Source organism: Strix aluco, chromosome Z, assembly GCF_031877795.1.
Source record: "Strix aluco isolate bStrAlu1 chromosome Z, bStrAlu1.hap1, whole genome shotgun sequence".
NCBI classification, from domain to species: domain Eukaryota; kingdom Metazoa; phylum Chordata; class Aves; order Strigiformes; family Strigidae; genus Strix; species Strix aluco.
Window position 1 is genome coordinate 23,593,567 of NC_133971.1, and position 24,131 is coordinate 23,617,697.

At 42.5% G+C, this 24,131-nt stretch overlaps 2 protein-coding genes across 3 annotated transcripts in view; one reads left to right on the forward strand and one right to left on the reverse strand.

Annotated features, from left to right (window-relative positions):
* SNX30 (sorting nexin family member 30) overlaps nucleotides 1-24,131 on the forward strand; it is a 64,006-nt gene that overhangs the window by 38,305 nt on the left and 1,570 nt on the right. Inside the window, exons 7-9 of one of the 2 annotated variants that reach the window (XM_074812337.1) lie at nucleotides 1,372-1,458; nucleotides 6,311-6,463; nucleotides 8,320-13,586. In XM_074812337.1, coding sequence (XP_074668438.1) covers nucleotides 1,372-1,458; nucleotides 6,311-6,463; nucleotides 8,320-8,379 — 300 coding nt within the window. In that variant the 3' untranslated portion in view covers nucleotides 8,380-13,586. Of the gene's footprint in view, nucleotides 1-1,371; nucleotides 1,459-6,310; nucleotides 6,464-8,319; nucleotides 13,587-24,131 lie in introns of those variants that run through there. The other variant, XM_074812336.1, reaches the window with a different exon arrangement.
* On the reverse strand, nucleotides 14,924-21,156 carry SLC46A2 (solute carrier family 46 member 2). Its single transcript, XM_074812938.1, has 4 exons — nucleotides 19,894-21,156; nucleotides 18,228-18,311; nucleotides 16,441-16,597; nucleotides 14,924-14,981 (listed from the first exon to the last, which is right to left on the reverse strand). Exons 1-4 carry the CDS (start codon nucleotides 20,969-20,971, stop codon nucleotides 14,924-14,926), a joined length of 1,377 nt encoding a protein of 458 aa, XP_074669039.1. The 5' UTR covers nucleotides 20,972-21,156.

The window sequence follows — 24,131 nt, forward strand, 5'->3', positions numbered from 1 at the left end:
TTTTTCAATTTTTTCCCCCTTTTTTTGTCTAAACCAATAGCAACTTTGTGGACAGGGTGCCATTCCCATTTATCATGGGCTGAGGTTTGTAAGAATATTGATTGCAACATCTCCTATCTCTAGAGCAACTGCACTGGTGACCTTTCCTTGGCTTAAGAGGGAGGAGGGGGAAGATGATGATTAGTAGATACAGGGTTTGTACATCTTCAATTAAGAAACAGATCTTGGCTAGACAGGCTCTTAGAGCTCTGAGAACTACTCTTTTAAAGAGGTATTTCTACAGGCAGCAGTGCACATGACTAGTCCTGCTTTACTATAAAGTGACTAGTTACCTGCTTTTGTCTTGATGGGTAATGCCTTCTGGGTGGCAGAAGGGAAGACTCGAAGCATGAACTGGCCAAGTCAGCTGCAAGAGAAGTTCAAATTTACAGGTGCCTTGGCAGTGAGTGTTGGCTGACTTCCCTCTGAGCATTTTTAATAACAACTTTGCATCAACTGAGTTATAAAAAAATTACTAGTTGTTTCCTTGTGAAGACTGAATAAGTTGCTCACTCTTGCAGACACAGAACTGCTTTTTTTAGTAGTATATACTTAAAAAGATTGATTTCTGTGGTTGTTTTTAAATTGTAAGATTGTAGTATAACCTTAGTGGAGATGTTGGCTTGTTGATGTAGTACAAGATAAGGTAGCATCTTTTGCTCTCTATCCTGAGACCACTTTGTCAATAAAATGTTTACTGCTTGTGAAACTCACTTGGGTAGTTCAGTGCTTTTCATGTAAATTGTGCTTTTCACAATTTTAATTTTTTTAATTAAACCAACAGCCAACCCCCCCCCCCCCCAACTGATCTAAAAGCAAAGCTTACTTTTGTTCTAACATGAGAATGTAACAGCTTGCTATAAAGGACTTTGAGGAGCCTTTTCAAGTGAAAAGGGAGATGTAATACCTTCTGTGGTGGCCTTCCTGTCTTTTAGTCCATGCTGTTGTCTGCTGCTTGAGGCTATCCAAAGCTTTGCACTAGTCCTTGACAGCTTTGATGCCTTTGTTTATATTCTTTTCATGCTAATAATAGGTCAACTGCTGAATTGAACTTGTTTAGGATTATATTCAGGGTTACATGACAGCTTCTATCTTCCATGCCTCCAGCTTGTCCAAAAGTTGAATTTTATCTGATCCTGCCAGCTGCTGTAAAGCAAGTGCTCTTTTTTTTTTTTAAAAGCTACTCCCTAAATACTGTAAAATAGGACAAAGTAAGTACGACTGTCTCTTTGGACTGAATTAGCACTTAAGCTGTATCACTTTGCACTTGCAGGGTGGGGAGGGAAGGAACAAAAGAATCCCTCTCACAGCTGTCTCTTCTCTTGCCAATAGAATGTATTGAAGAAGAGAGACCAAGTTCAAGCGGAGTATGAAGCAAAACTGGAAGCAGTAGCCTTGAAAAAAGAAGACCGTCCAAAGGTTAGCACTTAAAACTACTCTAAAAAACCATCTCGCACTTACATTACTTCCCCAGAAGAATGGAGAAACAGAAATTGCTTTGCTGGGTCTGGCAGCTTCTTTGCAGTATAAGCAATTTCTGTCAGAACAGAAGCTTGTTGTTGGCAAGCTGGTGTGAAATAAAGACCTAGGTGTGAATGTATATAATCAGTTTAGCAATGTCTGTACTACTGATCTCCCACCGTTCAGAGCAGGATGGCTCTGACCTGTGTAACACTTGAACAACAGCCAGCAATCGGTTGGAGTGTTCAGTGACACGGGCTGAAGCAGTGATGGAACAGTCCCTAGTGATTTAGCAGTATGTCAGCTAGCTGAGTTAAGGCCCTAGCCCTGTCACTGTTGAACTGTATTGTAGAACATCTGTTTTGACTGTGGAAGACTCCATATTTTGCTCCTTCTGCTAAGGAGCTTTTCCTGTGTGATGGTGAACAGACACCACAGGTATCACTTGGTGACAGGTTCTGGCTGGGCTTCATGCAGAAGCAAAGCTGTGTACTGGTGTGTTTATGCTGCCACCTGCTTTCTGTATGAAGCAATGCACAAGAGCCCTATTTTAAAATCACTGCAGCTTTAACCAGCAATGACAACAGGCTTGTTCCCTTTCTCTGCTTGGGATTTTCTGGTTCCCCTTCATCTTTGTGTTAATAACTAATGGATGACTTTCCAGTATTAGGACTACTGTATAAGAATCTTACAGGAGGTTCACGTAATGTCCTTAATCTAAGAAGCTGAAGAGGACCAGAGCATAGAAACACAAACTAGTATTTCTCTGATCTTGTGGCCTGTCATGGACTCTACAAATAGTGGTGTCTTTAGGTATCTTGTGGTGCTCTTGTATTTTGGTCTTTTGCCTGCTCCACTGCTGACTGGTGTGGTATGTACTCTTACTTCCTCAATGTAGCTTTATATAAACAGGTATTCTAACAAGTTGTTTGTAGGATAGGGGGAACTAAATCTAGCATATCCAGCAAGCCAGATGAGATTTTTAAGCATTTTACATTATCAAGATCTTGATGCAGTGGAACTGCTGAATTTTTTAATCTCTCACCTACTAAAAGGCTTTTGCATCTACCTCTCAGTAACATTGTGTAAAGCACAGAACTTAAATAGCTGTCTAAGAATTTTTTGAATACTTAGTCTCCTCTCCACAGTATAAGCATATCATTCGGCAACTCCTTATACCTTTTTTCTAACATAAGTCTTTTGTGATAACAAGATGAAGTTGAACAAACTAATAGAACTCCTTGCATGTTCATGAAATAGTAGCTCGTGGTTTTCAGATCCTTTCCACCTGGAGGGGATGTCCTCATCTGTAAGAGCTGCTAGCTCAGAGCTGTGGCTAGCAGTACATCTTACATTTAGTGAGGTGTCCTGGCTATGACTTGCTGGAAACTAAACGAAGAGAGAGGGTTGTGGAGTGAGTGATTGCCATTTGTGTTCCTTTTATTTAGCTGATTTGGCAGAAATTATGTAAAAAACCCCATAAACACCACACCACACTCCACATCCCCACCCCACCCCCCAAAAAAACCCCCAAGCCACGGAACCAAAACCTTAAGGTGAAAAAGGCCTACTTGCGGATCACAGAATAAGGGCTTATTGTTACTTGTTAATCTTTTCCACTGGAGGGCATTCTGGGACTTACTGTACACATAATCTGATTGTCTTCACAAAGCTCTGGTGTCATTAGGTCATTCTAACATCGGGATAATCAGTTTAGAACTCAGTGGCCTATAAATGCAGAAAACTTGTAGGGCTGCTGTAAATGTCTGTCAGCAAATACTGCTCAGAATGCTGAGGTTTACACCAAAAGCATAGTTTGTGGTGTGTACCAGTATTAGTGTGGAGTCTGCAGCCTTTCTGTTTCTAACAGGTATAGTGGTGAAGTGCATCTTACCTAAGCTCAGCTGGTTTTGCAGTAATCCAACCAATGTAGTGAAGTGCAGGCATTGTTTCCTTTTGGTAAGATGAAGTCTATCTCTGAACTAACTTATTCTGTTCGCCTCAGGGCTTCGCAGTGTGGTGATCAACAGGAACAGTAAATATGACAGTGCAGAACTTGAAGTAGAAGGTGACCATGTGCATTTACAGAAAAAAAAAAGGCTTGGAATAGTATATGTTTCCTGAGAACTAGGAAGGTAAAAATATCATGTACAGAGATTAGTTGCATAATAAATGCTGGATTTGTTGTGCTTCAGTACCATTTGTTATTTGGTAATGATGCTATAGAGGAGTTTTAAAAAAGTGGACATGCTTATGCTGCAAGTGATGCCATCTGCACTTGACCACACTAAATTCTAGATGTGAGGCATACTGAGACTCTGGTTTCTTCAAGAACTGTGTGAAAAGGAATAGATGTAGGTGCAGAACTTCATATAATGAGGTGACCAGACCCCTGAATATTTATGCTCAGTTCTTACCAAATTTATGCTCAGTTCTTACCTGCATATACATCTCAGTTTAAATTGACTTACTAAAATGGTGATGGGGCCCTTCCAGAGTGTATTGGAGTTTGAGCCAGTTGTCACTTGGTTTTGGGGATTGGGTTTTTTCAAGTTATTCAAATAACTTCCCCCAAAGTCCAATCTTCTTTCTTCTCAGTTCCTAGTTGCTAGCTGCTATTTAGTATCTCCACTGATAAAAGCAGATAAAAGCACAGCATTGATGTTTCAACTTATGTCCAAATTTGATGTTAGAACTATAATCTCCCTTATCATTAACCTTGCTCTCAAGTGCTTAAAAGGTGTTAATTTTAAAATTTTGTTTCAGCTACTGAGTTGCAACTTCTGTTCTGGGAAGCTGCAGTTTTGGAAGGAAAGGTGTTTACACTCCCAAATAGGACTGATGTGTGTGCAGACACTGCTTTCATGATGCCTGTGGAGACTTAGCTGGAGTTCATTGCTGTTGTTCCTTAATTAGAGCATATGTGATCCATTTGCTGACCACTGGGTTGTCTGTATAGCTCTAAACTTGTACTGCCCTCTCAGCCTGACCTGCAGGAGATAGCTGTGACAAGAACAGATTTATTTTTTTCATAGCTTCATTGTGGTTTCAGGTCCTGGCAGAAGAAGCAGAAAGCTGGTGAGTGCTTAGAAACTAACTTAATTGGATTGGGAAATCTTATGTGGTTTTGCTTCCAGACTTTGACTCTTTCTCTTGATAGCCTAACCTTTCCTGTTAAGATAGCAGAGTACTTATAATATGGCGCAGTGCATACTTGCCTTGAGGGGAACATCTTCTAAACCTTCCAGCCACTGGCTTGGTAGTTCTTGTCTGAAGCCTGTGAGAAGTTCATGTCTGGAGTTGCAGCAGAGTGGATTTTGTAGCCAGAAGTATAGTTCTTAGAGAGGGCAGGGAAAGTGTGTAGCAACTGAACACCCAAAGTGCCTGTAGTGTAAATCTAGTTGTGTGAATAAAGGGGTAGTCAAGTCCCATGAGTATGAAGGAGGTGCTTCTTGTGTCTCAAACAGCTTTATTGGAGAACAGATGTAGGATCTTTCCTGAGTTGATGTAATACTTCAGTGATTGGCCCTAGTTCACATCTTGGAGAAGAACCAGAGTTGATGTTTCTGCCTAAATCATGTACCTTGCCAAACTGCAAGGTGGTAGCACACCTCGAACTTCCTATATTGTTACCCGTGAAAAGCTTCTTATGTAGTCTGTTTATCTTCTTCCTTCATGCCCCTTTGGGAAAAAGGGAATCTCATGAAAGTATGAGAGGAGCCACTACAAACTTCTGCAAATGTTCTTCATTGTGCCTTTTGCCTTTGTGAAAATCACAGCTTCCAGAGTGGAAGTTCACTTCTCACACTGGTGCTAGTCTCAGGAGTTTCCTCTTTTGAGGTCTTGGTCTTAGTCTGCATGTCCTTACAGGCTTCCTATCTGTGTGGACTATGCAGCACAAGGAGAAGGCATAAAAAGGTGCTTGACAAAACATTTGTAAATTGTTCCTGTAGTTGCCTGGTGGTATACATGATGTTATTTAAAACATAAGCAAAGAACACCAACTTCTTTGGCCTAAAGTACATCTGCCTTGGGCCGGTGACTACTGTCATAATCTGTTTAAATGTCTACTTAGGCTTGCAATAGGCTGTCCTTCAAGATTTCTCCCATTGCTTATGTGGATTATGTGTCCAGTGTTGAGCCCAAAGGCCTATGAGCCAATCCACAGTGATGATCATCAGTGCATTACACTTAAGTTCTTTTCTGGCAGCCTGCAAGGTTATAAGTGGAAGCTATAGAGATTTAGGAATTTTATTCTATCAGCCATAGCTGATTACTGCTGTTTGTATACTACGTTTGAGAGATAACACTGAGGTCTCTTATCCAGCTCTTCAGACAAATGTAGATGTCTTGTTTCATACGCACTAGGGTAAATTGGGAAATGCCTAGTGCAACTGTAAACAGGAAGGAAGAGAGTTTACTTTCTAGCTTGCTCTGGAGCTGTAGTTGAGCTGCTCAGTTTGAGAACTAGGAACTGAGCCTGAGCACCGAGCACCCACACCAAATGACATTCCTTTTCATATGCCTCTAGCAAGGAACGTCTTCCTCAGTCTGTCTCCATATCTGGCATGGAGATGGACAAGCACAACTTCCCACTGCCTCAAACAGCAGAGAACAAATTGAGAAATCCCCTCTCCTCACCAACACAGAACTGGGGCTTTTCTCCCTGCAGCCATAAGCAAGTTTATCAGGGTAACTACCGGACTGTTAACTTACCCTTTCCTCTGTAGCTTTGCTCAGTGAAGTCTGAGCTAATTCAGCAGTCCAGCACCCTCAGTGACAGTTTCAATCTTCATTTCTTTTGCTGCAGGTACCCACAGATGTTGAGAAATGTCAAGACCGAGTAGAGTGTTTCAATGCTGACCTGAAAGCAGATATGGAGAGATGGCAGAACAACAAAAGACAAGACTTTAGGCAGCTACTCATGGGGATGGCAGATAAAAACATCCAGTACTACGAGAAGGTATGTGGCACTGCTGGAGCATTGGCATGAGTAAGAGTAGTTAACTTTCCTCTGAGGTGGTGATAATTCTTCAGGAAATCTTCACGCTGTCTTGAAGAAAATCTTGGACATCTAAATCAGTTCTCTAGTGCTGTGGGAACTGATCTGTGTCAGCAGTTTAGTATAATCTATTGAGTTGCTGGTCATGCTGAAGTGGTCTGCATGAGACTAGCAGTCTTTTGCAAGGCAGCCCTGTAACAGCATTTCGTCCTGGATGCTTGTCTATCTTGCATTCTTGAACTGAACAAATTACTGAGTAGCAGTAGTGGTGATGAAAAAGACCAAAACTGCATATTCTAGTAATACTGCCAGACTAGAAAACATCTTCATTCTGCCTTTTACGAACCAAACTACACGGGTTAATGTACATCCATGGATCCATATATAGATTACACCTGGTATGCATAAATTATTCTAATCTCTGTCCTCTTGCGCAGAGTTCTGTCCCTTGTGTGTGCTAGTCTTGGAAATACCTGGTCAGGTGCCTCTGCCCTTTTTCAGTTGGTGCATGTGTACCTGACATTCAGTGTCAGATTTTAAGTGAAAGGGCCTTGACATTTAACTGCATATGCTGCCCATCTGGTTTTCCTTCATGCCAGAACAATGCTGCCCAGTGCAGTGGTTGATACATTAAACACTACTAGGCTTGTAAATGGTGACATGCTTAATCTTCTTGCCTGTTGCTTTTTTCTGCATCTACCTTACAAACTTGTCCTCTGCTGGGTTACCTCTCCATATAATGTTAATATGTACTTCCTTTGCCCCTTCCAACGTCTGTCTTGTCAGTAATTCATAACTAGTCACACAGAACTTGCTTCACCCTGGTGTCTTCTTCCTTCTGAAATTGCCATGGAGGGGGTATTAATGACTGCTGAACATCCAGCAGTGCCTCTGCAATTGATGGTTAAATCTGTATGTACATCTTAGTTTTGCTCTTAGCTGCAGCAAGCAAGCTTTTTAGTAGGAAAGTGTCTAATCGCTTCAGGATACACGAGCAGAAATACTCTATTCACCTGTAGTACAATCAGCAAGATTAGAAAAAAGATGCTTGACAACGGTGACTTGTGGATCTAAGAGCTGGTGCTGAGTTTGCCCATTCCCAGTGTTTAATAATATGTATTCCACGATCTGTATTTGTCCAGTTTGACTTCTGAGCTGTACGTGGTTGAAAGATGGTAATGATACACAGCACAAGGACTGGAGTAAGTATACGTGTCTGAGGAAATGACTCCAAAGCCTGGAGTGACTTTCTAATAACCCAGAAGTTAGACTCCACTTTTATTTTACTATACCAGGACTACCAGTTTGTCGTGCAGTGGAGTCAAATCCCAGAGGTGTACCAGAGTACACTGTGTCTCTGAACTACTTTCCCTAAATGCATGGGTTTTCCAAATAAGTTTGCTGGAGGTAGTCTATAATAGCTGCCATTGTGTCCAAATCAGTCTTGTCCCACAGTCACATCACAAAGATGTGAATTTCTATTAGAAACAGTTTGTCTGCCAAGCTGAGTGTTCTTCAGTTCAGAAGAATCTAGCTTGATATTTGGAAATTCTGGGTATTCTGATGATTTTTTTAATGGCCTGGGCCAGCCATGACTTTGGAAAGCTTTAACTTGTTTTCTCTGTTTGGAAACTGCAGCTATTCTTTCTGAACACTTTCTTGCTGTTCGTTGTTCTGGGTTTTTTCACCCTTCTGTAATAGTCTATAAAGACCTGACTAGCCTTTCTTGAACTTACATTCTGTTGGTCTGGAAGAGTTGGTCAAAAGTTAAGAACTGATGTACAATCCATTTTTTAAATCTTTATTTCTTTCTTCAGTGCCTTACGGCGTGGGAGTCAATTATACCACTATTGCAAGACAAGCCAGAGACCAAATAAGAAGTAACTTCATGGACAGTCTAGCACTTCTGTGCTCAGTACCACTAGACATACTGGAACTGTATGAAGGACTCATCAAGTTAACTGAAATGCCGGCTGCATTTAGGCTGGAACAGACGCTTTGAAAACTATTTGAATTTTTTTTCTTCACTTTCTGTGTTTAAACTGGGGTATGTTTCATCTTTTTGAGTTATCTTGAATGGTTCCTTCTTTATCCTATGGAGTGATTGGGGGTTCATAGCGAAAGTGCACGGGGATCTTGATAAAACTTACCTCTCTAGTCTGGAAGGAACTAATGAGTGGAAGACTAAAAAGATGAAAATAAAACTCTACTGCAAGGTGCCAAATGACATCTTTATTACCATTCTGTTTTGTTTGCTAAAAAAAAATAATTATTCCTATGATACAGTACTCCCTAACCAATCCTTAGCTCTTTTTTTTGGATGGACAGGGAAAGGCTGGAAATGATTGCTAACACCCATGTGCTCCCTCTGGATAAAATGGTTTCTGGAGACTCTTCTGTGTGGGAGTTGGGCTGTTCCTAGACAGAACATACCAACACCACCTGTGATGCAAGCATGAACTGTGGTTTTTGTGAGTGTGGCATGCTGTTGGTTCATACTGAGTATCTTTGTTTATCTTGGTGATTATGAAGTAATGTCAGTTGGCTGAAGTGTACTTGTGACTGTCTTGGGGATCAAAATCAGCCTAGCTGTGGGAGTGAGTTGAACAGTGGCCGTTCAAGGCTTATGGGAATGATGGAAGCAAGTATGAGTCTTTAGTGTGTTTTTTCTAAAGCTAGCTCTGGAAGTTGCATGGTAGAATTCTCTTGGTCCATGCTTTAAGTGTTGTTTGTTTTTTTTTTTTTTCCTGAACTAGAGCCACTTTGGGCTTGGTCACTTAAGGTGCCTGCTGTAGTAAAAGCAGAACTCCACTTTCTCTCCCCTTGTTTCTTTGCAGCAGCCAAAAGCCAAAAAATGTCAAATGTTTGCTTACACCAAGCATCAGTGTGTGTGAAACTTGCCTTAAACAAGTTGGTGGGGGTAGATTGGTACCTTATTAGGTACACATAGTGTTCATACCTGTCTCTACTGAATCACGCGGCAAGTCTTTTAAGACTACTTTTGGTGCAGATCTGTTTTCTTAGTAGTTTTTCTTGGTTCTTTAGAAGAATAACTGCTTCTGCAAGTCCTGCCCTTTGTTTTGTAGTCCAAGTCCTCAAGTAAATTCCTGCTTGGTGTTAATGGCCTTAGGAATGCTGCTGTGATTTCCAGGGTCCCAGAGTCTTGGTTTAACAGCATGCAGATAAATACTTTTTAACCACCCTAAGTGAGGGGGTTTGGGGCTAATATCAGGGTTAATATTGGGATTTGGGGGAATAAATAACCGAGCACTTACTGCTAAATTTGAGTGATTATTTGATCTCTGGCAATGTTCTTGCAAAGAATTTGAGCAGTAATTGAGTATGTGTAACTTCTGTGTTATGTGATGACATGCCAGGTACTAGTCTAGTTTGGAATTTATCCCTTCATAAACACCAAGTACACCTGAGGCCGCTCTACTCAGCTTGGTGACTTTATAGCAACTGTCAAGATGAGTTTTTGGAGCAATATGGTAGCTGTCAGGCTAATGAGATGTTCTCTGTGCAAAAGTGAAGTTTAAGACTAATTTTAAGAGGTCTTCCTTTTTGACTCAGCCTTCCTTAACAACTCTGTGGTACTAAACAAACTATGCTTTTTGGTTTAAGATCACAGTTTGGCAATATACACTTACTTGGTGTAAATAAGAACTCTGCTTTTAAGTTGTTGTTAGGTCCAGAATGACAAGCTACTCTTGTTGTGCAAGGGAAGAGCTTAAGGGGATCATCTTAAAGCAGTAAGCAACTGTTCTCCTCAGTCTTTCCCTTTTAAAATAAGCACTTGCACAGCATTTAACAGTCTGACCTTCAGGGTTTTGGTCTTCCTATTTCCCACAAACAGACATCAACATGCTTTTTTGAGCTGGCTCTTGTGTGCTAAATGGAATTTTGTCGTTGACTCTGCATCATCACTGCGAGTCAAGCAAAATGTATTTTGAACTAATATTTAGACAGTCTTCCCTTCACCTTATCAAAAAAGTGAAAGATGAATAGAAAGGATGCTGTGTTTTTTTTCCTACAGATGAGTAGGTTTCATCTGATGCCTTACAACAGCAAGGTCTTGTTCCCTCTTAGTTTTACATCAAACTGAAGTGGGTGTTTGGTTCTGGGGAATTTAGCAATTCATACCATACCTGTTCACGAGAAGCATAATGGACAGTGGAGAATAGCACGTGAAGTTCAAATCAACATATAACTGTTGAGGCTGGAGCTGTTGAAGATCATATTAAGTTTTCTTTCATCTGATGCTACTGGTTCTGTGGCATGGTTTTTAAACTAGTCCTCATATAAAGGATGTTTTGATTTCAGATAAATCCTGTTCTGGCAGGCTGTTGAAGGACAGGCATGCTTTGCACTTCTGTGTTCGGAGTATCTGGCTCTGTGGCACCTGCAAGTTGATTTGGAGGAGAGTTTGGAACATGTGCCTTAGACTGTGGCCACTGACAGAATTTCTTACATGGTCTGGAACACCAAAACCTCTTAAGCCCGTGCAAAGGAAGTAAAACTTAACATTTAAAAGAGTAGTCCTCTGTAAGAATTGCTGCAGTGTTAAGAAGGGTGTGTAGTGGTCTCTCAGCTCCTATGGGCTGTGGAGGAGTCTGTAAAAAGAGCTGTTGTAAATCACTAGGTAACTGTCGGAGAGGCTCTGAGGTGTGGGGAGGATCCTGACTGTGAGGTCTGGGGCAGCAGTGGTGAACAGGAGAACTACAAAATAGTGGGAAACTCCTGTAAGATGTATAGTGACACTTCTAAAGAGTGTAGTTACTTATCTGCTGTTAGTGGTAGGTTGAGATCTGAACTGTTAGTGAAACTCTGACATGTTACCCTGTAGTCCTCGCAGGATAGGAGTCTGCTTTGGATGGCCCAAACCTTAAGTGTGAAAAGTGAAAGGTATTGGTAAAAGGAAACAGGAGTAGTGCAGGAGCTTCATCTTTGAGTAACTTCTTGAGTGTTCAGTCACTTAGTCACCTCCTGCACATGCACTAAAATGTCAAAAGTAGTTGCACCCTTTCTGTGAGCCTGTAACATGTGGGTCCTTCAACAGTCCTTAAACTAGCCCAGTTTTCCTTGTAATCCATAGCCAGACCAAATTCCCTCTCAGAGGATGTGTAGTTCACTGCTGTTCTGGTTATTTCTGTGTAATTTCTGGGATGTTTGTTTCTTCTCTTAACTGGCACCAGCACAATAAAGCAAGCACTGAGATCTTGTTTTCATACTTGGTAATGAACTGTGCATTGTTCATATGTATCTTTACCAGGTTCTGACTCTTGCAATAAACATAGATGTTGAAACATCATGGCTTTTTCAGGTATCCACTGAAAAATTAAAGGTAATAGTTGTAGCCCTAAACACACAAACTCTTCTGATTTGAGTTGTATCAAAGAATAAACTATAGTTTCTTCACTGAAGTCTTCTTGGATTTTTGTCACACTGACACTTGTGCTAAGGATAGAGTAGTGGGACAAATGGTAGGAAGAAACATCTGCAAGGCATGAGTGGTGGAGATGGTCCTGTGGAGGTACTCCAAGGTAGCCTTGCAGCAGTGGCTCTGCATAGCTTGTTCGTGATGCATATTGCTTCAGGTGTCACTCCTGCAGATGCCAGCGTACAAAAGAATTCCCTCCCAGACCACCAGGGACTGAGTGTTTTAACAGGAGCCATGCTTTTGTTAACACTTGCACAATCTAACTGACAATGATTATGATTAATGTTGCAGACTGTTTAAAATCCTGGTGCTGATAACAACTGAGCAAAACTGCATAGACTGAACTAGCTCATTAGATGTTCAGCCTTCTGTATATTCTGAAGGTAGAACAGTCTTTCCATTGGTATATTAACTTTTACTACAACAACCAATAAATAGGGAAATGGGGTCTTTTTTTAAGGTAGGGGAGTTGCTACTACTTGCCAGATTTTTTTTTTTGTAAAATAAAACTGGGGATCACAGAATAAACTTGCCTTCTGGCAGTGTGAATGTTGCATTTTAAACTTTTTGGGAGTGCTGTTTAACCAATTTTATGGAATAAAATGGCAATGCTTAATTCAATGCTTAGCACTTTGGAGTCTTGCTGGGGTATCCGAGTTGTACAAGTACTCAGTAATGAACTGGGCTAGTTTGAAGGTTGCATAGCTAAGGCACAGTACTTGTGCAGAAAATATTGCACTTTCCAAAAAGTCATAAGTAGATCACCCTTATGTAAGTGGCATGCAAAAACATTAAAGGCTAGTTGCTGTCTTAGACTACTTTGAAGAACTTGGTACTCTATGCTTTGAAGCTAAACCATTTCCTTAACTCTACTGCTGAGATATGTGTCCATACCTTCAGATCAAGCAGCAGGGTTGGGGCCAGTGCCACATTCCCACTGCACAGGGAGACAGATTGCAGAGGGACAGTCTTACCATTGCAAACAGCCAAAGGGCTTTCATCTTTAGTATATAAAAATAAAGCAGTACCATCCTTGTTCTCTTCTGCCTTGTGCCTGCATCCCTCTGTCCCCCCTTAAGGTTAGGAGAGTTAGGCCATGCAGGTGAAGGCAAGCTGGCTGTGCGTGGAGGTGGATCTCATTTTCCTCCTTGTTGGTGTCAGTACTGGGGACCAAAATGGTGCTGGCTCATAGCCCAGACTCTTCTGCTTTCAGCCTCTGTAAACCCACTCACTGGAACTAGAGTCACTATTCATACCATTAAAAACCAAAATGAAAGCTGTGAAAAGACTTGTGTGCTAATTCTGTGTGAATTAGCTAGTAAACATGTAAAAATGGGAAGGAGGCTTTTGTTTCCTGCACTTGACCAAATCTGGCAACTGTGCTCTTGTTCAGACTTGCAGGCTAGGAAATGTTGTCTTGCCTTCTGGTGCTGGCATGTTTCTATACCCTTTCATATATCTCTGTATAAATATACTTTGTGCGTTGTTTACTATGGAACTAGTATTGATGGAGAAAAACACTTTGAGGTAAAACTGTTTGTAATTCTCTATTAGTGTATACATTTTTTTTAAAATGCACCGTTTGTTTACCTCAATTAATTTAATGGAATGGACCAATAAATGTATTAAAAGATGACTCCTTTACCTAGAGTATAAAGTGTCATTTTTTTTTTTGCAGCCTTCACCATTGAAATGATGTGTGCACTTATTTTGCTGGGCAGCTCACTATCTTACTGCAGAAATACCCTTCCTTAAAATCTAGTTCTACTGCTGATTTAACTAGAAGTCATCTGTCTGTTGCTGTTGTACATCTGGTGTTACTTGAAAGTGAAGCCTGGAGCTGCTGAAAGATTGCAAGAGTATGTGTAGGGGTGGGGAACAGGGTTGGCAGTAACTTCCTCAGAATAAGTGGTTGTGTAGTGAGTAATCAACTTCTGCTTGCTGTGTCCCTGGCTCGAACTGAAGCTGCCTGATTTGCCTCCAGATTATTTCAGTTCCTGAAGGTCTTTAACTTGCCTTTACTTAGTCCAGGAGCTTGGAAGCCACTTAATCCTTATCAATTCAGTTAGCATGTAGGTAGGTATGTAATTTAAGCCCTGATTCCTCTGGGGCATGCCACTTTGGAATCATATTTGGATTTAGCTGACAGCATCTCATGCCAGTTGCTGTATTGTATGAGGTTCCTTTCAGTAGGGGTTTCAACCCAGCATAAATCTGGGGTAACAAGGTAACTATTACCTGACATCAGTGTCCCTACATCTCCATAAAGCCTGTAGTTGTAGTGTGCTGCACTTAACTGTTCCTAACCTGTTACAAGAGTGGTACATCCTGGTGGTGTGAGTTGAAATGCAGGTATTGGCTCTTGAGTCATAGGTGTCCTCCCATGAGCTCTGTTAAAGCACTGTCCAGGGACAGTGGGACAATCTCCCAGAAGTCAGGGGCATTAACATCTGTTCAGGAGTGTTTTATTGTAGGGATTACTGAAAGTGTCTTATCTTAACCATTTGTTTTATGGTGGTATTTCTGTATTTAGTGGTCTCCTACGTAACATTGGTCTGCTGGGCTGACGTCTTTTCTGTAAGAAGACAAGAAGGATCTCTTTCTATCTTCCTCTGCTTTGCCCTTCCATATTGAATGATGTATCTAGATAGGCTGTTTTCATTTCTACCCTGTTCTTGTCCCTCTGCACTATTGCTAACCAGCCTAGCAGGTTGCTGGAAGACTGTTCTGAAGACTGCTGGTGTGCAGTAGCCAATGCCTGTACTCTGCAAGATGATGTACTGCAGAAATAACAGGGCAAACTCTTTTTGTCCTGAATGAGGTCAGTGGCTGAGAGGCTGTGGCATGCTGTGAAATGAAAATGCAAATGAGATGCTTCCTGTAAGGCTGCTAACTGTGGGGCCTAATGTTTGGCAAACCTTCCACTTTGGTAGCTCGGAGTTGATAAAGACAAAAAGATGCTTTAGCTGGTACAGCCTCTGTCACTCAGTTAGAATCTGTATGGAGCCAGTGGTTGAACGTTGTTTGATAGCCACAATGCTGTAAAGAGCAATAAAAATGCAGGTTACAAGAGAGCTGCAAACAACTTTCTCAAACTACAGTTTGCTTTTTCCCCATCAGTTCTTCTAGCTTAAACTTCGCTGGGGTGTCTGGAGCTGGCTGAGTGCTCGTGATTCCTCTCAAGGATCTGCCAGCCTCTCCAAGTTATTCTTGTGTACAAGCAATGACATTGGCACCATTTATAATTTTTTAGACTTTAAGCCCTAATAACTGATGCTTGTGCTGATAATGGTGCTAGCTCCTGTTTGGAGCCTGTATTAAAAAGCAGTTGAGTAGCTAGCAGTGACTGATTGTTAAACAGTAGGGCTGTGCGTAAGAAACAAGTCACTCTTGTGTCTGGAAAATATGAGCAAAGCAGAGTCAGGGGAATGATGAGGATGAAGTAGCCTTCCCCACACTGGTAGTCCTGCTGACACCAGGTGTCACATGTATTGACAAGCCCAGAAAGCCTTTGGTGCTCTGGATGAAGGCACAGCTGATGGTATAGGAACTTTCCGTAGTGTTGCTTTTTCTTTTCTTCCTATCTGAGTGATAACACTGAAGCCAGTATATATAGTGCCTTTAAACTTTCAACTATTATTTTGTCAAAAAATTACAGGAAAACTGGGCAAGAATTTTGCCTGGGATCAGATATTAGCCTATCCAGTACCTGCCTCATATCTGAATGAAAATATTCTTGTTGCACGGATTAAATGCTGACATTATCACAATTCAATTTAACTTCATACTGGAAGTCTGTTTCTAGTAATGCAACAAGTGAAGGGTCTTGGGGAGAGAGGATGATGGGCAAGGTGAGATTTGGAGGGAGATCCTTCAAAAATTCTGGAAGAGTACACGGAGATGATGTTTCAGCTTTCTCTTTAAATTAAGCTGGTTTTGTGCATAAAACTTGTTCAGTTGTGCTGTAGCTGTACAGTGGGGCAAATTCACTGGATCAGAAAAGTAACTGTTCCCTTTGCTATGTGGTAATGGTTTCTCTTTGAAAGAAACACCTGAAGGAGACTCAGATTATTCATTTATCACAATGAGTAAGTAACCTGTAATGGATTTTTAAAAAAAATGTTTTACTTTGTGTAGGATTATTCCCTCATTCTACCTACTACTGTTTTCACAATATCGAGCACTACATTTATGTGAAGGCTTTGTCCCCTGTGATTATCAACTCTTAAACTCTGCCCAAATATTCCTCCTACAACAATTGGTGTTACATTAAACAAAAAGAAGGTTAAAAACATTGGCTAGATCACTTGCAAGTTTCATTCTTTGAATCTCCTTGATATTTGACAACTCATTTCTGCAAGATTTCTCTTCCTTTTTTTTTTCTTTTTAAATTAGAAAAAAATTTATTTTTCCCATCTGTATTACTTTACACCTAGAATTGGGAAGCATGGAGAAAATACAGCATGTCCTTTTGGACAAAACCATTCCTATTCCTTACCTTAAAGGGAGGAGACTCAGGCAGCCGACTAGAAAAGACAAGATGAAACAGAAGCCACTGTACCAGTTTAGTGTGTTTTGATAGATCTTGTTGTAGATTGTAGATGTCACTACTCCAGTGGTGACTAAAGACAACTGCAGCAGGACAAACACTTTACCTGTAAAACAAGAACATAGTTTGTTACCAGGGAGAAAAAACAGCTCTGGCATCTCCCTGATGAATACAGGATCACCACTGCCATGTGCTCACTGCTTCACAAGCACCAGATGGCATAAGCTTGTATCTGCTTCTGTTCTAGACCAGAATTAAATGACTTTTTCTTCATTTAGACATAGGACAAAAGATCCCAACTAGAAAACTGTCTGCTTGAATATTCTAGATCTAGAGGTAGCTGCTTGGAAGGGCAGCAATAAACTGCTTCTTTCCCTATGAGGTAGTCTTGGGCTAATACCTTTGGCACAGGAGAGATTTTAGTCAGGGTCTGCTTCTGCCCTAGGCCAGAAGAGTGGACCACTGGGCTAAAATGATAATAATGCCTGAAAGGGGGAGGTGCATGTGATTTCTATGATGTTTAAGGCAGAGGAAAGGCAGAAACTGAATCCTGGGTGAAACAGTTTTTTTGCTGAAGTGCACCCTTCAGTTTCTGTTGTGGTAAGTGGGGAAAGGGGAAGTAACCCAGCCCTGCTGGGATGTGCAAAGTAGGAGCAAGGTCAGGGCTGTGTGCTGAGCTTGCTGCCCTGACAGCCTTCTCCAGCATCCACCACCTAAGGAGACAACACTGCTACCTGGAGGCAAGGGCTGCTCTGCTGCATCTGGTCCTGTTCCAGAGCTGGTCTGCCATCTAACCAGGTGCAGCCTGTATGGCTCATGGTGGAGGTTAAAAACAACTTCATGATTAATAATAATGATTAATTTGGGGTGTGAGCTGTGCTATTTATGGGAAGTAGGTGAGATTGCTACAGAGCACATTGAGGAGCACAAGCAGCAGGAATGAGCTGGTGACAGAGCAGTGTGGTGTTCATATGGCAGAAGGGAAAAGGATGCAAAGGATGGCTGTGGGAACATGTTTGGAGGAGGCACAAGCAGTCATGGGCCTGAGGTGCTGTTTGAACACATGGCTAGTCCTGACTGTTGTGTCTAAATCCAGCTCATCAGGGTGAAAATGGTAGCCTTCAATATGGTGTTGTAAAATGCATATATTTTACTGTTTTCTAACACTTTTTTTAATGGAAGAGAATTTCTGCTCCTGTTTACCAAAAAGGACCAAATTTTATGCAAAGGTTATCTTTTGTTAAATCATGGTCTGACAGGAACAAATTGCTAGGTAGCACTTGGAGACATGTTTAGAGAGCATAACTGAAAAAAGGTGAAAGAAATCCATCCTTCCGAAAAATGGAAGTGAAAGAAGCCAAATATAAATGGTATGAATATCACAGTGCTTCAACGCAACGTCTTGCTTCTCTTGGTTTTCCCTGGAGTACTGTATTTTTGAGCAGCACCTCAGATATTTTCCCTGCCTTTGAGCTGCATGCTGATAGTAATCTCTTGAAGCACGTGCTGAAAATTTTGTGGATAAGTGATGATGCAACCGAGGAGAATAAGCATGGATGTGACAATCTTGTCTTGCAAGTTTCTCTGCTCCTCCCTTCCCGTTTGTCGTATCAGCTGTTCTGGGTTTATGACGTAAAGCACAGATTGCAGCAATAACTTACCTTTCTCTTTGTACCACAGGCTGGATGGAGGGATTTAAGGATTTTTTTGATCAGTAAGGTAACCAAGGTACTTACCATAGGATGATCCTTCAACATGCTTGGATAACATGGACCTGATGGTTGGTAAGGGGATGAGGGCAAAGAGCATCACTGCCCGTGCTGCAATGCAATGAGTATGTAGTTATCGTCAGTACCTGCTCCTTGTCCCCCAACACAACCACCACTGCTTTTGAAGACTGTGTGCCTCTGTCTTTGACAGGGCCTTTGCTTCACCTTTTCTTGTCCCTTGAGTACCAGAAAGAAGTACAAATCTTTGGTAGGAGTGTAGGTCCTCACTTCATCCAAGTGATGGTGGATAAGCCACCTATTGTTCCCACTAGGAGAGGTACTTTGCCCAAACCAGCTGTGGTCTCTTGGTCTCAGCCCAAAATTCCCAGTGTGGATGAAATATAGCACTGTCCTTTGAGATAGTGAGGCCAGTGATTTGAATCTAACCAGCAGAGAGAGCAGCCCATGCTACACAGCCTTGACAGGAATAGTACTTTTATAACACTACAGTTCTTTTCTGTCTTGGTGCTTCTGCTTTCTCCAGTGTGGAAACTTTTGGGGAGCTGGAATTTACCTCCCTGTCAGCGGAACCAACCTCAGTGAAGATTTGGTCCATGTCTAGAGTACTGAGGTGTTTCTGCAATGCAGGGAATAAACATCCTGCACACCGTGTAGCAGCATAATGGAGCTAATAATAAGCAAGCATTTTTTAATTTTAATTTTTATATTTTGTTGCCCAACCTGATTGCCTAAACAAACAAAATCTCTCAAAAATTTCACCCAGTGTTTGGCTCAATAGACAAATATAATATCCCACTGTCTTTGCCTTTAAAATAACTTTGTTTGATTTTCAGTTTTCCATTCCCTGTAGGGGCAGACAGAAAAATCACTTCAGGCCATTTCACTTAGATCTTTTTCTCACTTCCAGAAGCAAAACCTCAAAGCCATGCAACACACTATACTGTCAGATATGAATCATCCATCTCACTGCCACAGTGGTTGCAGTTCTTGAGTGTTGTTTTCTGTGTTCCTGCAGAGGCTACCTCCCAACAATAAACTTGCCTTTCCTTCATCGTGGCATGCTGTTGTTACCTGTCCCTTGGTCTTTTATACAGAGTGTAAGATTTGTACACTACATTATCTTATTTTAGTTACTAAAGCAGCTCAAATGTTTCACTATCAAGTTTCCCATTGGCTATAAATGCCTTAATGTAACAAAAAAAAAATCACATCTTAAGATGTTCACTTAATAGGAAACCTTTGTAAATTTATTTCTGTTGTAGCCTTAAGCCTTACCTCATAAGAAACAAGTGCTCCCTGTTAATGCAGTGGTGTGGTCTGACTAGTACAGGTAGCCCACAACAATTTCAATGCCACCACAGTGTGAGTATTGTTCCCCTGCTCAGATCTGGCCTATGACCATGTGACAAATTACAAGACAACGGGCCTTAACCTAAGCCTTAGCAGGCTTAGTTTATGTATGCCTCCTCTAGATATTGTAATGTGCTGAGTGTAGGAGTACAAAGGGAGAGTGGGGAGAGGAGAATGATAAAGAAGCCCTCTTGGGAACCACTCGTGTGATGGTCTGCCACCTCCCTGCTCTGAAACTTGTGCTGAAGCAGGGCAAAAGCCCAAAACACCCCAGCCCCTTTGTCAGGGTCCACTTGCTTGTGCGAGCGGCCATTTGACTCACCAATGTAGAACAGGAACGTCCACTGCACGAAAGCCATGATAAGGATGCCAGCACTGAAGGATGCCACTCCAATCATGATCATGGTAATGTCCCTCAGGTATTTGGAGAACACAAATACCCCTAGGAAGCTGGTGATGAAGATCACGTACCCAGCAGCATTGCCGTAGCCAATCTCCACAGCATTCCAACTTAAAGGCTCCCTGAGCAGGAAGAGTGGGAGAACGTTCATTGCACCAACCACAGCAAGGTCATAGAGGATTGCTGCCACAAACAGCGTGATGATGATGAGCTTTGAGGGGGACACTGGAGTGGAGCTGCTTCTCTCTGAAGGTTGGGAACTCTCTGCTGCTGTTGCTGCTGCTGCTCCTGTGTGGGCTGGTAGCTGGCTGCCCACCTCCTTTACACTGTTGGCTTTGGCTGGGCAGGAAGCTGCTGACTTGGGGACTGTCAGGACAAAAATGCTGTAGAGGAGGCAGAAAGCATAACAAGCAATGCTGCAGCCCACCAGCACACTGCCCTCTTGATAGCGGTCACTGAAGCCCACAAAGAGGTAGCCAGATGCCATGCTTCCCAGAAAGCCAGCTAGGCCATACACCAGCTCAATAACAATGAGCCGCAGAGACCTCCTGCTTTCGGAGGACCCCAGGGATCCCAGAGCCATGATGCCTGCCCAGAGTGTGGTGAAACCGCCCGTCAGCCCATTGAGGGCAGCAGCCCCGTACATCACCTCGATCGGCCAGCCCAGCAGGATCAGGAGGAGCAGGAGAGTTTTGGAGCCCAAGTAGCCAACAAGAGGGAAGCAGATGGGGATCTTCCGATGCATCCTGTCCCCCAGCTTGGACAAGCCGTAGGCTGACACCAGCGGGCTCAGGCCTAGGACTAGGTTGTAGATGATATAAAAGTTAGAGACAGCCTTCTGCTGAGCATCTTCCAGCGCATGGGATGGAGCAGTGGCGTTGGTCTGGTTGTAGTAGTTCTTCACCACTAGCAGCAGCGCTGTGTCGTAGAAGGCGCTGGCCACTTGGGAACCTGCAACCACCGGCTCAATCCATGCCCTCATTGCTGTCACCCCCACCATGCTGCTGGTGACTGCCTCTTCTGGGGGAGAGCTGTCTTCAGGGAGATGCGTGGGAGGAAATGGCTCTTCAGAAGCTCTGCTCTGGAGTCATGCTTGGAGAGGAGCAGCGGAGGAAAGAAACAAAAGGTTCGCTGGGCTGCACAGAATCAGAGTGTTGTGCAAGAGATGATCTGACTAGGAGGGTGTTTGTACCTCGCCTTGCTACGTATATGCACGCACACACATCCCTCTGCTGCTCTCATCGCCGGTTCACACATGAGAGGCTTTTGTACTGCTGGAGAACGCCCTGCGCTTGTCGACTGCCGCTGCTTCTCTTCCTGGTGTAGTTTCGACAGAGGTCAGATGACCCAGGGGAATGTCTCTGTCCCAGTTTAGGAAGTTAAAATGCCCTGATCAAGTAATTGCTGCAATTTGGGGTGGTGGTTTGGTTTTTGTTTGAATTGGGTTTTTTTTTCCCTTTTGGCATCCTTCACATGTCAGGGGACTCTCAGAGTGGGTGTGGGGGCAGGGCATGGCTGTGTGCTTTTTTTGTCTGGCAATTTGTGAATTCCCCTTACCACCAGCTCTGTTTCATTTCTTCTATGCAAACACGTTGTTGGCTCTGTTGCTCTTACCTGCTCCCATCTGCCCCGTTGCTGCATCGTCCCCCTTATGTCAGTGTTGTTTCAATAACACAGTCAGGAATTACACCAAAAAAGAAATTAAAAGGGAAAAAGCCTATTTTTGGTAACCTGCCTCCCACAACTGCCCACTCCGCCTGCTGCCTCCTTTGGCTTTACAGTGTGGAAATTTCCAAGAGGAGGAGAAAAGTCCCAATTTATCCAAAGGCATTGGTGACCGCTGCTCCCCAGTAACCAGCTAACTGCGCTGAAGGCTGAGGTGGCTGAGAGCCCACCTCCTGGGAAGTGTTTTCCAGTCCCAGCCCCTCGGGGAGGTGGCTGTGCCTCTCAGCAGGCGCTGATGCCATGAGCAGCTTTGCAGCTTGAAGTCAGCCTCCAATTTTGCTGCTGCCCAAGGGGGTCAAGTGAAGAGACCCACCCCAAGTGGCTTGGGGTCCCTGCGGCCACGATGGAGTGGCTGGCCAGAGGCATGAGAAGCTCTTGGAGCAGGATATGGCGCAAGCAGGCTGCCAGCTCCAGGGAAGATGCTTGTGGTCCCAGCTGCAGGAAATACTGGGAGAATATTTGGCAGCCTTAAAAAATGCTCACTTAAATGATAATGATCTCATTCTGCGCTGGTTTAATGAATCATAACAGGCAGAATAACAATCTGTTCTAGGAAGATTTATGATGATTACTTTAAAAAATAAATTAATGATTAATTTGAAAGAACAATGTAAAAACTTCCATCTGTTGCACTCTCTATTGATTCAGGTGACATTTACTCAATGCCTGTGTACTCATGGCTCAAGAGTTTCACTCTTAGTTTGGTTGTGCAATAATTTTTATTTTATATTTTGATTCGAGGAAAAAAAGCCCCAAGAACTAACAGGGAAAGGAGTGGGTAATTGTCTGCTAGAATGATTTGTTGAAACAATTTCAGTTTCACCAGAGAATTTGGTTTTTGTGAGGCCAAAAGACTCATAGCCAGGTGTAAAATATGTGGGTTGTTCCAACAGTTGGCTTTTCCCCCCATATTTTCTGCAAAAGGTGTCTAGTTTCTTTAGTTTTTATTCAGAAGTGGAACAAATCTTTTTCTCCAAACCCTGGAATATTTTCAGAGGATGGAAATTCCAGACAGCCTTACTGAAAACCCCAAAGCATCAGCCTGTAACCAGTTTAAGCACCAAACGCAACCAGAGGAATTGCCACGTTTCATTTCACCCAGGGAGCCCTGTCTTTTTCACTAGACATTAGAGGGAAAGATTAATTACTTTGTCCCATTCAAGCTTCAATTTGGGATATTAGTTATTTTGGAGTGCAGAGGTATGTTACAGCCGCTGTGCTTGAGAGACGGCAGATCTGCTCAACTCTTAAATAAGGGGTATTGTTTCTCCACACTTTGCTGCATGTACAGTCTGCCTGGCTTATTCATCTGACACTCTTGACATTTAGGTGGTATTGTGTTATGCTTAATGTTACTCAGACCTAGATAGCTAATGAAATGTGCTAAATGCCATTAGTCATTTCATGAATTACATATATATTTCCAGGATATTCTGAGTGTTCATTCACATTAAATGTACTTTTTAGAACTAGTTCTCTTGGAAGGATGTAATTTTATATCAGTAATTGCAAACCAGTAAGAGTTTAACCCAGGCTCCAGTGTATTTCCCACTGCAAAATACTTTTCATGAATACCATATTCATCTGATGCCACAGATGCTTCAAAATTTCTATTCTCTACCATCAGTTTTTCCATGAGGCCCGTTCTCATATTGCTAATACTTATAGGGACATTTGCATCCACTTTAAAATATGTTTGTGAGGCATAAATACAGTGAAGCCTTAACAGCTTTAAGAGAGTGGCCCTTGGCATTTAATAAAAATGCACCTACAGAATCACTAAGACTAGTCTAAAAGCAAAAATACACTGGTGTAGCCTGCTGGAAAAGGAACACATTGTTTTAGGGCATCCCTCTATAGAGTCATCTTGTCTGGAGGTCTGCTAGAGGCCAGCTCAGCACCATGTTTCTCCAGCTCTTGGACACTGGTCAGTCTGGCCAAATAAAGGTGTTTAATGTCTCCCTGTGGTGATGTTATACATTCCTATGCAGTATTGCTTTTTTAAGAAAAAAAAAAATTATGACAGTTACTTTTTCTTTCTGAACAGGGTTGCTGTAGTGATTTCAGTATGGTGGGGCAGCCAGGCTTGACAGGTACCAGCATTTTGGAGCTTGGTCTTCAGCACTCCTCATCTGAAAAGGTCCTTTTGACATCCAGGACTGCAATCCAGTGGGGGCATGTGAGCCCTCTTCATCTCCCTCACCTAAGCCTGCGATGGGATCTGTGATTTACAGTCTCTAGCTGGCGAGTAATTATAATTACAGTCACTGGCTGGCATTTAATTATAATTGCCCCTGTCCTCACAAGGTGTGTGGTTCTGCTCGCAGAGCTGGGGGAGATGGAGGAGGAGTGGAGGCTGCACAGCAAGCAGGGTGCACGGGACAGGAGGAGCGGCTCCTGGCAGCTGCTGCATCACCACAGGGGTATGGTATCCT